This window comes from Canis aureus, chromosome 2, assembly GCF_053574225.1.
Source record: "Canis aureus isolate CA01 chromosome 2, VMU_Caureus_v.1.0, whole genome shotgun sequence".
Lineage (NCBI taxonomy): Eukaryota > Metazoa > Chordata > Mammalia > Carnivora > Canidae > Canis > Canis aureus.
This window is the reverse complement of record NC_135612.1, coordinates 71,629,981-71,645,536: the sequence shown is the minus strand read 5'-3', so window position 1 is coordinate 71,645,536 and position 15,556 is coordinate 71,629,981. Positions and strand designations below refer to the sequence as shown.

Sequence of the window (15,556 nt, the reverse complement as noted above, 5' to 3'; positions counted from 1 at the left end):
GGCAGCCTTAACACCCCTTTCATCCCATTCTCCTGCCCATTTGTCAAGCCAGTGTCTCCTTGGATGGGTTGGCCTCAGTCCTGGAGCCTTCTGGAAAGGGATTTCAGAAAGACCTTCAACAGTGAAAGCCTTATTGGGGTAAATATTCAGCATCCCAAGGGGACTATATGAAGAGAACAGACCCCCTTGTATGCATACCTTCTGGTGTCCCTGCTGACCTGGATCTTACTCTGGTGACTGATATCTGCCTGGGTGGGTTCCTCATGCTTCTCAGCCTGCTTCCCCAGCTCTAAAGTGGGAACAAATAATTGTGTCTGCTTCATGGATGTGAGCTTTAAAGAAAGCTGTGGATGAAAAGGACTTGGCTCAAGGGCTGGGCACATAGCACATACTGAGAAGTACCATTTTTACCATGATTTGTGGCCAAGCTTCATTTATTTAATTTAGTAATTTAGTAAATAGATGAATGACCCACATAGTGAATTCTGGGAGGTGATGGATGACATAGTTTTTGAATCCCTACAGATCAACACATAACAACTAACAGAGCAGACCAACAGTTGAGCCAAAACCCATGAGGAGTGCTTAAGACAAAACGAAATGGTCCTCTCACAAGCCCCAAAATGTAAGTGTATGGGAACAAACCAGCAACAGTGACTGGATCCCCATGGTAGTGATTCCTGTACAGAAGGAAACACGGGAAAGAGACAAGGAACCATATGATGGAGCAGAGAACAGAGAGCTGCAGGACAGTCCACAAGTGTTTACTGGGGGGCCCAGGCCCACCAGTTGGGGAATGGCAGCTAAACCCTGGAGGAACCTGTCCAGTCCAGTGTCAGGTAGGCGAAGGGACCCCTGGTAAGCTCTGCAGGAGCAGGGAGGTCTGGAACACCAAGCCTCTGTCATCCTCCCTCTGGCGCTCCCTTCTAGAAGGAATCCCAAGGAGAAACTGTTGGAACCAGAACCCAAACTGAGGAGGGATGGGGACCCTACCAACAAAAGCAGGAGAAACTCCAGATGAAAGTGGGCAAGTAGAAGGAACCAGAAGATCCCAGATAGCCAGCTGCCTTAGATATTGACACTTCATGAACACAAACAACAGACGTTTAGTTAGAAAAGCTGCCCTGAGGGATGCCTGGGTGGCTCAGTGGTTGAGCGTCTGCCTTTGGCTTAGGGCATGATTCCGGGGTCCTGGGATCGAGTCCTGCATTGGGCTCCTTGCAGGGAGCCTGCTTTTCCTTCTGCCTTTGTCTCTGCCTCTCTTTGTGTGTCTTTCATGAATAAATGCATAAAATCTAAAAAGAAATGAAAAGAAAAGCTACCCTGAATGACATCATCTTCCAAAAGTTCAAGAAAGCTAATTTCACATTAAAAAAAAGAAAAAGTATCAAAGTCAACTTCCATACAAAGTTATCATAAGAGGAAAGAAAATAAAATGCAGAATAACACATTTTACAATGATGATGAATCAGAAAGATGTGCCCCCACCCTACCCCACTCCCTAAAAAAAAAAACAGGGAAAAACTGTAACCGACTATTTCAAAAGCATTGAAAGACACTGTGGTGGGGTGTTGCATTAATGGTTTCCTGATGAGTCAGGCCTTCTGGGATCCATGCAGCCCCACCAAGCCCCACAAAAGCCCGAAAGATCCCTCCCACAGCCTCCCCCAGTCCCCTCCCACATGGTCACTGGTCTTGGTCATGTGACTTGTTTAGGCCAACTGGACATCAGGAAATATGAAGCAAGCAGAAGCTTGGTAAGCTCGTGGGAATTGGGTTCTCCTTCTGGAAACTACTGCCACCAGATAAGCAAGCTCACTGTAGTCTGTTTGATGATGAAAGACCATGTAGAAAAAGACCCATTCAACTCAGCTGTCCTCGCTGAGCCCAGCCCCCATTGGGCGCACCAGAGGGATGAATGTGCCCAGCCTAAACCAGCAGGAACCACTTGGTCACGTAGTAGACTGTGCAAAACAGTAGACTGTTGCTGTTCTAAGCTACCGTGTTTTTTTTTTTTTTACACAATGTTCATTTATGATCTCCAAATGTATTTTTAGACTTCTTTTATTTTTTATTGAAATACAGCTGACATACTATGTTACATTCATTTCATGTGTGCAACATAGTGATTCCACAATGCTGTACCTATGCTTTGCTCACAGGGGTAGGTACTGTCACCATATAACGCTAGTAGAGTAGCATTGACTATATTCCCTGTGCTGTGCCTTTCACCCTATGACTTATTTATTCCCTAACTGGAAATTTGTACCTCCCTGTTCCCTTCACCTATTTTTTCCCATTCCCCTGCTCCCTTTCCTCTGGTAACCACTGGTTCACTCTCTGTCTCTCTGTATTATGGGTCTGTTTCTGTCTTTTGTTTGTTTATACGTTTTGCTTTTCAGATTCTACATATGAGTGAAATCATATGATATTTGTCTTTCTCTGACTTATTTCACTTAGCAGAATATCCTCCAGGTTCATCCATGTTGTTGCAAACGGTGAGATCTCATTGTTTTTTTTATAACTAATACTCCACTATATATATATATATATACACCACATCTTTTTTTTTTTTTTTTTTTTTACCACATCTTTATCCATCCATCTATCAACGGACACTGAGGTTGCTTCTGTATCTTGGCTATTGGGAATATGTTGCAATATATGTAGGGATGCATGCATAATGCATTTCAAATTGGTATTTTCATTTTCTTTGGGTAAATACCCAGTGGTTGAATTACTAGATCATATGGCATTTGGTTTTTTTAAATTTAAATTCAATTTTCCAACATATAGTATAACACCCAGTGCTCATCCCATCAAGTGCTCTCCTCAATGCCCATCACCAAGATACTCCATCCCCCCACCCACCTCCCCTTCTTCAACCCTTTGTTTGTTTCCCAGAGTTAGGAGTCTCTCATGGTTTGTCTTCCTCTCTGACTTTTCCCACTCGGTTCCCCCCCTTTCCCTTACAATCCTTTGCACTATTTCTTATATTCAATGTATGAGTGAAACTGTGTGATGATTGTCCTTCTCTTATTGACTTACTTCACTCAGCATAATACCCTCCAGTTCCATCCACGTCAAAGCAAATGGTGGATATTCATCTTTTTCTGATGGCTGAGTAGTATTCCATTGTATATATAGACCACATCTTTATCTCATACGGTATTTCTAATTTCAGTTTTTTGAGAAACTTCCTACTGTTTTTCATAGTGGCTGCACCAGGGGTGGACTTCTACCAACAGTGCACGGGGGTTCCTTTTTCTCTGAATCCCTGGCAACACCTGTTGTTTCTTATCTTTCTGACACTAGCCATTCTTCAAGTATAAGGTAACATCCCACTGTGGTTTTGATTGGCATTTTCCTGATGATGAGTGATGTTGAGGATCTTTTTATGCGTCTGTTGGCCATCTGTATGTCTTCTTTGGAAAAATGTCTATTCACGTCCTCTGCCTATTTTTAAATCGTATTGTTATTATTTTTAGTGTTTTGGTGTTGAGTTGTATAAGTTCTTTACATATTTTGGATACTAACCCCTTTATCTGACTTGTCACTTGCAAATGTCTTACCCATTCGGTAGGTTGTCTTTTTATCTTGTTCATCATTTCCTTCACTATGCAGAAGCTTTTTATGCTGATGTAGGTCCAGTAGTTTAATTTGGCTTTTGTTTCCTTTGCCAGAGGAGACAGATCTAGAAAAATGTTGCTATGGCCACTGCCTCTCTGCCTGTGCTCTCTTCCAGGAGTTCTATAGTTTTAGGTCTCACATTTAGGGCCTTAATCCATTTTGAGTTTATTTTTGTGTATGGTGTGAGAAAATGGTCCAGTTTCACTCTTTTGCATATGGTTGTCCACTTTTCACAACACCATTTATTTTTTTTTCACAACACCATTTATTAAGAGACTGTCATTTTTCCATTGCATATTCTTGCCTCCTTTGTCATAGATCAATTGACCATATATGTGCATGGGTTTATTTCTCAGCTCTCTGTTCTGTCCCACTGATATATGTGCCTGTTTTTGTGCCAGTACCATATGGTTTTGATCATTTCAGCTTTCTAATATATCTTGAAATCTGGAAATGTGATATCTCCAGTTTTATTCTTCTTTTTCAAAATTGCTCTGGCTATCTTTTGTGATTCCACACAAACTTTAGAATTATTTCTTCTAGTTCTGTGAAAATTGCTGTTGGTATTTTGATAGGGATTGCATTAAATCTGTGGATTGCTTTAGGTAGTATGGACATTTGAACAATGTTAATTCTTCTAATCCATGAACATGATATAAGCCACTAAATTTTGACTTGCTTTGTTATACCGTAATCAATAATTAATATAGACATTAAGAAAATTATACAAGGCATGAAAGAACAACATAGTTTGGAATTAAAAAACTCAGAAATCAGCCAAGAGAACTCAGGGAAAAAATTAGAAATAGAGGGGAAATTATTTTAGTAATAAATATTTCACTAGGAAGCATACAAAGCAAATAAGCACAACAGATAATCTTTAAAAGAAATAGAAAAATGAAAAATCTTAAACGAATAAAGAAAGAGATACAAAATATTTTAAAATAACAAATCCTGAAGATTTGTAAAGACTCCACCTTCAGATAATAGGTGTCCTTAGAGAAAACCAAAGTAAGGGAATGGAATGCTTACTAAAAGTGGTATTTCCATCAAAGGTCCTAAAGAAAAAACAACTTGAAAATACACATTGGAAAAACACTGTGTACCTAAGAATATAGACCCCAAATGACCAACACCAAAGTTATATTCTGGCCACACTACTGGATGTTAATAAAAAGAAAATATGGTTTTGTTTGTCTGTTTTTGTGTGTTTCTTCCCCAAGCCTGAAGCAAGGTTTTCTGGCCCGGAAGGACTTCTTTGGAAATCACAGAAGGAAAAGGTCTTCCGGGAAGGAGGGCAGCAAGGACAAAGGTGTGGGTGAGCCCAGGACATACTGGGAACAGCTGGGGCCTAGTGTGGGGGTGCAGGACAGGAATGCTGAGGCTTCACACCCAAGGGGCCCGGAACACTCACCCATGTAGGGCTTGGTCCCAGCCATGGAGGAAGCCTTTTCTGCTCCTTTCACAATCGTCGCTATGTTGAAGTCTGTGATGTGAACATGTCCTGGAGATAGAGAAACAGAAACCCCAGTTAGCAAGAGCCGCGGGGCAGCTGAGCTGAGTCCTTGTCGATTTAAAGCTGTGGGCTGTACAGTGCGGTGCAAGAACATAGAACTTCGACTTGTAATAGTCTTTTATCTACTACTTTAAAAACATCTAGTTTTGGCAGTATTATTCACAGTAGCCAAACTTAGGACAACCTGTGTCCATCCAAAGAACAGATAAAGAAGATGTGATATGTATATACACGGAACATTTTTTAGCCATGAGAGAGAAGGACCCCCTGACATTTTCAACAACCTGGATGGACCTTGAGAATATCATGCTAAGTGAAATAAGCCAGATGGAGAAAGGCAGGTACTGCATATATCACTTCTGTGTCTAAAAAAAGCTCACAGAAGCAGAGAATAGAAGTGGTTGTCATGGGCTGGGGGTGGGAGGAATAAGGAGAGTTTGGTCAAAGGTACAGACTTTCAGCTGTAAGATGAATAAGGTTTGAGGATTTAACGTATAACATAGAGACACATTTGACAGCCTTGTATTATAGAATTGAAATTTGCTAAGAGAGTAAAACTTGAATATACTTACAGGAACGCACCTACCCTAAAAATGTCTATGCTCTGTGCAAGTTTTATAATGTGAATTTTTTGGTGGCACATGCATATTACTACTAAGAAACAAAAATATTGAGGGCATGATAAAAATTTTTATGGATTAAATTTTGGAGGCACTGACTCAGAGAGTAAAAGTTCATGGTAAACAGACAAGAGGGGTGAGTCTGGACTACATTGCTCAGGATGCTGGGTGGCCATTGTGGAGGAGGAGAGTGGAGAGAGGATTTTCATGTTCAGAGGACACTTTTTTAAGATTTTATTTATTTATTTATTTATTTATTTATTTATTTATTTATTTATTTATTTATTTATGAGAGAGAGAGAGAGAGAGAATGAACAGGGTCCCAACTGAGCAGGAAGCCCAATGCAGGGCTCAAGCCCGGAACTCTGGGATCCTGACTTGAGCTGAAGGCAGACCCTCAACCAATTGAGCCACCCAGGTGCCCTGTAGAGGACAGTCTTGTTCCACTGTTTGTCTGCTATGGTCAGTGGGGACCTTAGTTCTGTACCTGAGGAATCCCACTGGGAGGGTGCTGGGTTTGAGACCACCTTCCGTCCCGCCTAAAGTAATGGCAGCAGGTGGGACATGGATTGACTGGGTGCACCTGCACATAAATGTCTAAGAAACCTGAGAAGGCAATAAAAGGGATGAGAAGGAAGGAATGAGAAGAGATGAGACAAAGAAAATAAGGAAATAAAAGGGATGAGACAAGAGATGTAGGGTCAAAGGGGTAAAGAGAAGCAGGGAAGGGAGATGGGTGGGAAGAAGGGAGGGACATCCTGATGGTTGGTAATGGCCTTCTGGGGAACTCAGTACATAAAAGAAGCCAACCTTGAGACCCTTGAATATCAGATATAAATGCAATCACTTTCTCTGTCTTTGTCATCACATCATGTGAAAATGGTTGGATTTTCACATTTCAAAGCTGTGTTTGAGAGGTTGGAACTTAAAGACACCGGTGGCTTGAGTACACAACACTGACATTGGGAGGGCCTAGAGGCCACCTCCACGAGATGGGCAGACACCTGCCAGAGCCCATGCAGTGAGGACCTCAGGAGAGGCGCGCTTGATCTAATTAGCCACAGTGGACCGGAAAAGCACCAGCTGCCTCCCGTGCAAATCCCAGACCTCAGGCTCAGCGGCTGGCACTGATGTGTGTGCAAGCTTCTGCTGGGAACTCAGGCTAGAGCCCCCTGAGTGGGACGCAGTGTTGAGGTACTCAGTGATGATCTGCAATACCTTTTGGGTGCTTGTGGGTGAAGCTTAAGTCATCCAGCCAGACCCTTGCTGGGAACCCTTTCTGGCCAGATATAGAGTGTACCCACCCAGGGAGCATCCCCAGAACACCTGCTGCAGCCTCTGGTGCGAGAACAAGCATCCATACACAGTCCCACACCGACTTGGTTTGGGTCTCAGCGTTGTTGACGTTGTTGGTCTTAGCTGTCTGACCTTGGGCAAATAACTTATTTTCCTCGTCAAGTGGGGAGGTTGACAACAAAGTACCCATCTGAGAGACTGTTTGGGAGGAGCCAGGGATTAATATATAGAAAATGGTTAGAGCGGTTGGCACATAAGAGGTAGGGAAGCTTCTTCTAAGTGTTTGCTCTTAGCAGTGTTATCCTGCCATGGTGTGGCTCAAATCCCATCGTCTCCAGCCAGGGGGAGTCTGCCCCTGGCACCCCCCCAGTCCCCATTTCTAATACTATCAAACAAATCCACAGTCCTATTGTTAACTGTGAGGTATGGGAGGGCTCAGCTTCCAAGCCCAGCGACCACAATGAGGAGCCTGAGCCCCTCCAATACGGTACTTTAAACAGGATGGAACTGGAGGGTATTATGCTGAGTGAAATACGTCAATCGGGAAGGACAAACATTATATGGTCTCATTCATTTGGGGAATATAAAAAATAGTGAAAGGGAATAAAGGGGAAAGGAGAAAAAATGAGTGGGAAATATCAGAAAGGGAGACAGAACATGAGAGATTCCTAACTCTGGGAAACGAACTAGGGGTGGTGGAAGGGGAGGTGGGTGGGGGTGGGGTGACTGGGTGATGGGCACTGAGGGGGCACTTGATGGGATGAGCACTGGGTGTTATTCTATATGTTGGCAAATTGAACACCAATAAAATATAAATTTATAAAAAAAAGAAAAAGAAAAAAGAAAAAGAAAAAAACAGGATGCGAGAGTGTGTGTTAATCCGCACTGTTACTAGCATTGTAATCACTGACTTCCCTTCTTGCAAATCACATGGTGAAGAACGATATCTCACTGCAGATAAGGCTGCACATTTTCCACATGATCAGTCCCAAGCCTCTGGGGAACTGTCTAGAATCATGATCAATTTTCAATCAGAGCTTTGTCTATGAGATACATTTACACTTTGCTCTGTGCACTGCTAAGATTTTTCCTCTAGCTTATTGTTTGTCTTTGGACTCTGTATACAGTGTCTCTTGTCATACAAAAGTTTTTAAATTTAAATAATAATTCGTTAATTTTAGGGCAGCCCCAGTGGCCCAGCGGTTTAGTGCCACCCGCGGCCTGGGGTGTGATCCTGGAGACCTGGGATCGAGTCCCATGTCGGACTCCCTGTGTGGAGCCTGTTTCTCCCTCTGCCTGTGTCTCTACCTTTCTGTGTGTGTGTGTGTCTGTCATGAATGAATAAATAAAATCTTAAAAAAAAGAATATGTTTATTTTATAGTTTGAGTAGATTTTCCTTGTAATTTTTACAGAAGCCTATTCTACCCCCAAGATTTTATACATCCTTCTATATTTTCTTATAATACTATATATCTTTTATATTTAAATCTTCCAACCATAGATATACAAAAATAGAATATATTTTTGTTGTAATATAATATAGCATTCTAATTTTATTTCTTCCAAATGGATAGCCAGTTGTCTCTATGGTATTTATTGAAAAATTTGGTCTTTCTCAATAAACTGTAATGCGACCTTCATTATATATCAAGTTCCACATATATGCAAATCTGCTTATGGATTCTCTCTTGTTTCACTGACCTATTGTTTACTGCTGGGCCAGGACTGGATTAGTGTAATTACAGTAGATTTGTAGGCTATCATAATATCCCATAGGAGTGATTCACCTGCTCTGATATTTCCTTCCAATGTTTTCTTGGTAACCCTCAGACGTTTATCCTTCTGAGATGAGTTGCATCCAGTTTTAGGAGATATATCCATTAAGATTTTGATAGGAACTATATTAATTTATACATTCATTTGAGAAGTGTGGACATATATATTTTTCTATCCAGGGTCATGCCTGGCTTTTCATTCAGATCTTACTTAATTCCTTCAAAATACATTTAGTGTTCCCTTCATTTAGGCCTTGTAAATTCCTGGGTACATTTACTCCTGCATATTACATAGTTTTGGTCACTTTTTCGGATGAGAATATTTTCCATTTCTTTTTCTACCTAGCTGTTTCCAGTGTAATAAAAAGCTACTGAGTTTTGCTTATTTATTTCCTATTTGGCTACTCCATTAATCTTCCATAGCAAAAGCTGTTATGTTATATCTCAAAATCCAATTTTCCCTTCTCAAAGGGCAATAGAATCTGTAGCTGGGTTCAGGACTATCCCACTAAAGGCTTCACTTTCCGACCTTCCTGCAGTAGGTGGTCACATGCCCAGGTAGTCTGGTATTTGCAACTACCAGGATATTTCCTTTAAAAGAATTCTCATTCCCTCCTTCCTTCCATCTTCCTTACATTCTGTTGCCTGTTTTTTGGATTTGGCCAAATGGTTTTTGCCACACAGATGAGGAACAACATAGAAGGAGCCTGGGCCCCTCTGAACATCCATGGAGAAGAGATTGGACTTTATTTTTTTTAGTCTTTGAAAAGCAGTTCATTTGCTTCTTAATTTGCACAACCTTAATTAATTTTGATAGATTTTCAATTGAGCCCTTTGGGGTTTCTAGGCATAGAAGCATGTTATCCATACACAATGATGGCTCTCTTTCTCTTGTTAGGGTGCTTGGGGCAGAGTGGTTAAGAATATAGTCTGGGGATTTGGACTGCCCAAGAATGAATGGCTGAGCTACTTTGGTGGGCACATGCTGTTTGTGGTCACCCATATCTCCTGTCTTAGCAAGTACTCTTCCCTGTACACCTGGCTTTGAGAGCAGGGCATGTGGCTCCATCTGGAACCAGTCAAGCTAATCTTATCCCTCTGCTCTGGCATCTGACTCAGGATTAGGCATATAACCTAACTGCAGCCAATGAAAATTGAGGAGATAATTTTCCAGAGAGTTCAAGAAATGAAGACTTTTCTGTCTTTTTTTCATGAGATACCTAAAGAGACATTCTGTCTTTGGCCAGTGTGATGTGGGAATATGAGCCCTAGAACTGTAAAAGCTAATCAGTAGCATAAAGAAAGGCAGCCAAAGAAGCCTCTCCGTGGAGTGTTAGAGCTGCAAGCATAGAAGAGAAATGGTGCCAGAGCCTGATTAAACCCTACATGAAGCTGCTGCATCTACCAGACTTCTGCTATATAAGCTAAAAAACACCCTTTATTGTTTGGGGCCATCTGAATTCCTCTTTGCTCTTTTGCCATATGCTGCTGACTGGCATCATGGCCGATACAGCCACTTACTATGAGATCTGGACAGGTTATTTCACTCTGTAAGCTTCCGGTCCCTCATCTGGAGAGTGGAACTAATATTTAAGAAGTACATTATGGGGTAGTTGTAAGCATTAAACACAACAGTCTGGGACTGAGATGGTGACACTGAACAAGACCAGAGGATGGAGTGGTGATGGAGGGGGGTGTGGTGGAGAAAGCCACTGGACCACCAGGGAGGACTGTAGCTAGCAGAAGCTGCTGTCAGCACAGAGGCCGGGGGAGGGGCTGGTGAGGAGGTCAGAGAGAGAAAGTGGGTAAAGAGCTCAGTTAGCAAAAGGAGGGGCAGACCGTGCCAGGCCCCCAGGGCAGGGGAGAGGAGAGTGACCTTTACTTCAAGTGAGAGGGTTTTGAGAAGGAGCCACATATCTGACTCACTTTTGAATATCACTTTGACTGCTCTGAATGGCCACAGGGCCAAGGGCCAAAGCGGGAAGGCTAAGAAACAGGGAGAAGAAATGCAGCCCCTTGTCTAGTTTTAGCCACTGTTATGTAGGATCGCATAACGGGTATAGAATTGGTGCCAAATCTTATGTTCATCCCTGCAGTACTCTTGTCAGGAGGGTTTGACCACCTGTGTTGTTACAGAGACCTCAAGTTCCAAAGACCAGTGAGCTGTGCATGGTCACACAGCTGATCTGTGGGGAAGCTGCTGTTGGTCTCCAGCCTCATGCTGGGATGAGTGGTTCCCTCTGCCCCACGCTGCCCCCTGCAGAGCAGAGCTGGACAGCCCTGCTCTTGCTCCCTCCCGGTCCTCTGGGGGGTGGCGAGGGCTCCAGGGGACAGCTCTGCAGCAGACCCGCTGCGGACCCCCACTGGGAATTCGCGCACAGCAGGTGTGACAGGAGGCAGGTACCACCTCTGGTTTCCGTGAACCGTGCTAATTGATGAGTTGTAACTTCCCAGTGAGCTTCCTTTAACAATTGAGTAAAGATGTGGGAAAGTGAAAATTAGTGCCATACAAGGTCTTGCGTGGGTTCCTTCTCAGGAGAATGGAAATTTACTACAAAATTTGCAAACATGCACTGAGTTTAGGCTATTTGCTTTCTGCGAGTTGAAACGTTCAAAACTCAGCAGGAGAAGGAGCTCAAGATGTTTGTGGTGTGCGACCCACTAGCACAAGTTTTAATACTGGTATCAATAATCAGTAATCATACGGCCAGCTCTGGTATGCATCCTGTACTCCAGCCACACTTCTTTCCTTTCCCCGGATGCACAGAAACTCGTCTCACTTCCAAGTCTTTGACAGTTCTTAGAATGCTCATCTGTCTCCTCTGCCTGGTAGACTTCTACTCATTATTCAAAACCTGGCCCCAGAATTATATTACTGGTGGATGTGCATCTGCCCTTTACTTGCATGCTTCCACCAACAGGAAGCTCACTACGCAGGGTATCTCTGTGTCCTAGTTGGCTCAGGTTGCTATGACTTGACTGGGGGACTTAAACATCAAACATCTATTTCCCACAGCCCTGGGAGCTGGAAATCTGAGGTCAGGGGGCCAGCACAGGTGGATTCTTGGTGACAGCTCTCTTTCTGGTTCGTATGGCAAGTTTCTTGCCGTATCCTTATATGGTGGAGCGAGAGAAGGCTCTGTTCTCTTCCTGTCTTTATAAAGGCACCAATCATTGTGGAGGCTCCAATTCCAGGGTCTCATCCAAACCCGGTTACCTCCCAAAGGCCCCAGCTCCAAGTATCATTACATTGGGCAGGTGAATTCTAAGTGGGGACATGAGCATTCTATCCATAACAGACTGATTTAGGACTCTCCCCTGGGCCCTCAACTCCCCCAATGTGATTCCCATCCTAGCATCCACTGTAGCGTGTCTATCACCTTGTCTGTCTCCTGAAGGCTGGAAATCTACCCTTGCTCATATCTGTCTCCGGTATGTTAGTAACTGCCTGGCCTGGGAAAGGTATTCAAGTGTTTGTTGACAGACTGATTGACCAAATGAGAGACTGAATTAAAGAGATATGGTAAGCAAATCCTGTCACCATTCTTCATTCCCTGCTGCTAAAAGCCATCACCAGATTTACAGGAGTTGATGACACCCCATGTCAACTCTTGGCTATGAAGACCACAGCAGTGTCGCTTTCTCAGCCTGACCTCAGATGGTGGGACCAGCCACCCTCTCCAGGAGTTTTGTATTGACGGGTGCTAGTGTCAGGAGTTGTAACTGGGGCTATTCTCTGAGTATAAAAATACATGACAGCCATGTGACTTTCAAGGACTCTTGGCCATTTCTTCATTCAGCGACTATTTATGGAGCAAGTCCTGACTGCATCCTTCGGGGGAGGAGCTTGCAGCCACAATGCCAGGTATCTATGTCATGGACTTCGGGAGTGGGGTTGGTGGGGATTATGTGGTGCTGACGACTTGTCCACAGTCTCCCTCCCTGAGGCTACAATTGCCTCACCACCACGCAGTTACTCAGTGCTACCGGCGCTAAGGACTACTGCGTTGCAGGCTGGCTCTGCACCTCCCCGACAGGTTCCGGGAGAAAGCACCCAAAGCCTACTTGAATTTTGCTGCATTTTCATTTCCTTCCTCTGCAGCTACATTGCACAAACATCAATTTCTCTTCCACTGTGCCCCTTGCCTTCTCGTCTCCCCTTTCAGCCCCTGTAATGAAGGGGCTGAAATGCACTTCACCAAATGTGTCAGGGCGGTGCACTTATCTCACTGAGAACTACACCTGGGAGAAGATGGGGTCTGCTCTGAGGGCACGGTCAACCCAGAATGGCAGGCTGCATATTGGAGCCGAGTGAATTCTCTCTGGTTCTGTCCTCTGGATGCCTCACTTGGACACATTGCCATGCCTCCCTGTGAGCTCCTGGGAGTGGGTGCTGTGGTAGGGCCGGGGTGGGGGGTGGAGCTAGACCGAGAGTGCGAGTGGAATGCACTGTCTACACCAGGTGATCACCTTCTGCATTATTCCTTGCCTGTTTCCCTCTCATCAGACTTGAATTTGGAGGAACAGCTCTCATGAACTTAGGTGTTTGTAGGGACTCCATCATGCCTAAGCAGAGGTCAGTGTGGTAACTGCCGAAGAGAAGCAGCTGGAAGCCCCTACCTCCCTGGGGAAGAAGCCAGGGTGGATGAAAGCCACGGGAGGCTCTGGGCTCCTGCTGGTAATTATGATCCTCCTGAGATGTCAGTGTGATGTCACACTGGCCCTATTCTTCCACTTGGGATCACACTCCCTGGGCACTCTTCCCATCACTGAGCTTCATTGAGGTCATAATGAACTTTTCACAGGACAACAGAAAAAAGAAAGAAAAAAAGAAACCAAAGCAAGTCCTGTGGCACAAGCTCATTCAGGCTTCATCGGCGGTAGCAGCCAGGCTGACTGTGTTAGAGCACGTCTGCCGAGCCGAAGAAATGGCCCTTTGGTTTGCTTCTGTTCCATGTGAATTGGCCTCCTCCCGTGTCTTGGTCACGGGGCAGGATCCAGGGCCAGAAACCATCTTTGGGCTCCAGGTCCCCCGATGTGCAGTGAATGGTGGGAAACAATGGTCGGGGACAAGAATCGTGACACTCCTGGGAGCTCCCCCTCTCACCCCCACCAGTTTCTGTCTCCCCCAGGGGTTGATCGAGATTTCATAAAGCACTCCCTGGCATTTGCAGCTTGGCTCATCTGATTCCCCCAGGGAATCCACCTCGACAAGGCTTCTGTGGGAGCAGTTCTCAACAGTTCTGTTTCTCCCTGATTTCTCTCCGCCAACCAGGTTTCTGGGTTAGCTCCTGCAGGGTGGCCACGGCCATCTGTCAATACATTCTCCTTCCACACTGTGCTGAGCATGTAATTTTATGCATTTGCATGAATTAATCACAATGAATACCATTTGCAGAGAGGTTTTCATAGCACTTTCTCAGCAGTGACCTGCTCTGTAGGACCAGGCTGGAGACCATCTCCTACACTTAGCATCCTGACTCTCTCCCTTTCTTTCTCTCTCCCTCCCTCCTTCCTTCTTTCCTTCCTCTTTTTCTTCTCTTTCGATCTCTTACCCTCTATCTTCCTCCCTTCCTTCCTATAGTTAACACAACGTTGTATTAGTTTCAAGTATACAACATAGTGGTTCAATAAGCTTATACACTGTGCTATGTTCACCACATTCCACTCCTTTCCTTGCTACTTCCTGTATCACAAGGGCCAGAGAGGGGGGATATGACATTTCCTGACTCTCTTGCAGCTAGGGGTCTCAATGAGATTTATGCTTTGCCAACAAGATGAACTCAGGAGAGGTTTGCAAGGTAGAAGGAAAGCAGAGTCTGTTTGGAACAGAGCCAAAGGAGGGACAAGCTGGGTAGATAGGGGTCTTTGCAGAGGCAGGATATTTGTTAAGGTGGCCACATCACCCATGTGAGCAGCTAGGAAGTGAGTGTCCAACTCAAGATCCTTAAGCCAGAATCCAAGCTTCAGGCAGGTTTGACCCACCACCTCCCTTCATCAAGTGGCTTTCTCTTGAGGGCACTGTAGCCCAGATGGGTACATGCACAAGGGATGTGCAGCTGCCCAGTGATGGAGCTGCCTCCAATCCAGGTCAGGGGATGGCCAGGTCACTGCATGGCCCACAGGTCACCCTCCCAGTCATTCTAGGATATAAGCCTCCCCTCCATACAAATGTACACCCTGAAGCCACGGGCCAGGCCACATGGGCTTCCAGCCTGGTATCAAACACTGCTCTGGAAACAGGGAGTTATTAAGATGATCATTTTTAGCAGAACAGGAATTTAGACTCAGTGTCAGCAGAGACACAGAAAGTCACAATTTCATAAGGAATGATTTTACCTCAGTAGATTCTTAGCCCTTCTCTACTCCTCACTGACCATCACCTCCCCCTGCCTTCAAGAGAGGTGGAGAGATGGTGTGAAGGGTCGTTTTGGGATGAACAGACTAGCCTTACACAGTTTAGCTTTGTCTGGGCAGGTGTGGGACCTCTCATCTGGTCTTCCAAGCTCTTGGTCGTATATGAGCATTCACTTACACAGCTTGGGTGTGGATGTGGGAGGTGAATCTTCCTCTCTCTGGGGTCTTGGAGTAGGAAACCCCTTTCAACTCATCCAAATGCAACCTTTTATCAGGAACAAAGGTGATATGTTGGCCCCTACCTGCCATCTCTTTGTTTTATTTTTTGTTAAAATCCTATATGTAGAAAATGGGGCTGTGA

The 15,556-nt window shown here is 44.5% G+C and overlaps 1 protein-coding gene across 2 annotated transcripts in view; it reads right to left on the bottom strand.

The window, feature by feature from the left end:
• The window catches only part of STK32B (serine/threonine kinase 32B), a 387,142-nt gene that overhangs the window by 53,702 nt on the left and 317,884 nt on the right, over nt 1-15,556 (bottom strand). For both annotated transcript variants that reach the window (XM_077878608.1, XM_077878617.1), the window contains exon 6: nt 5,045-5,134. In XM_077878608.1, coding sequence (XP_077734734.1) covers nt 5,045-5,134 — 90 coding nt within the window. The remainder of the gene's footprint in view (nt 1-5,044; nt 5,135-15,556) is intronic.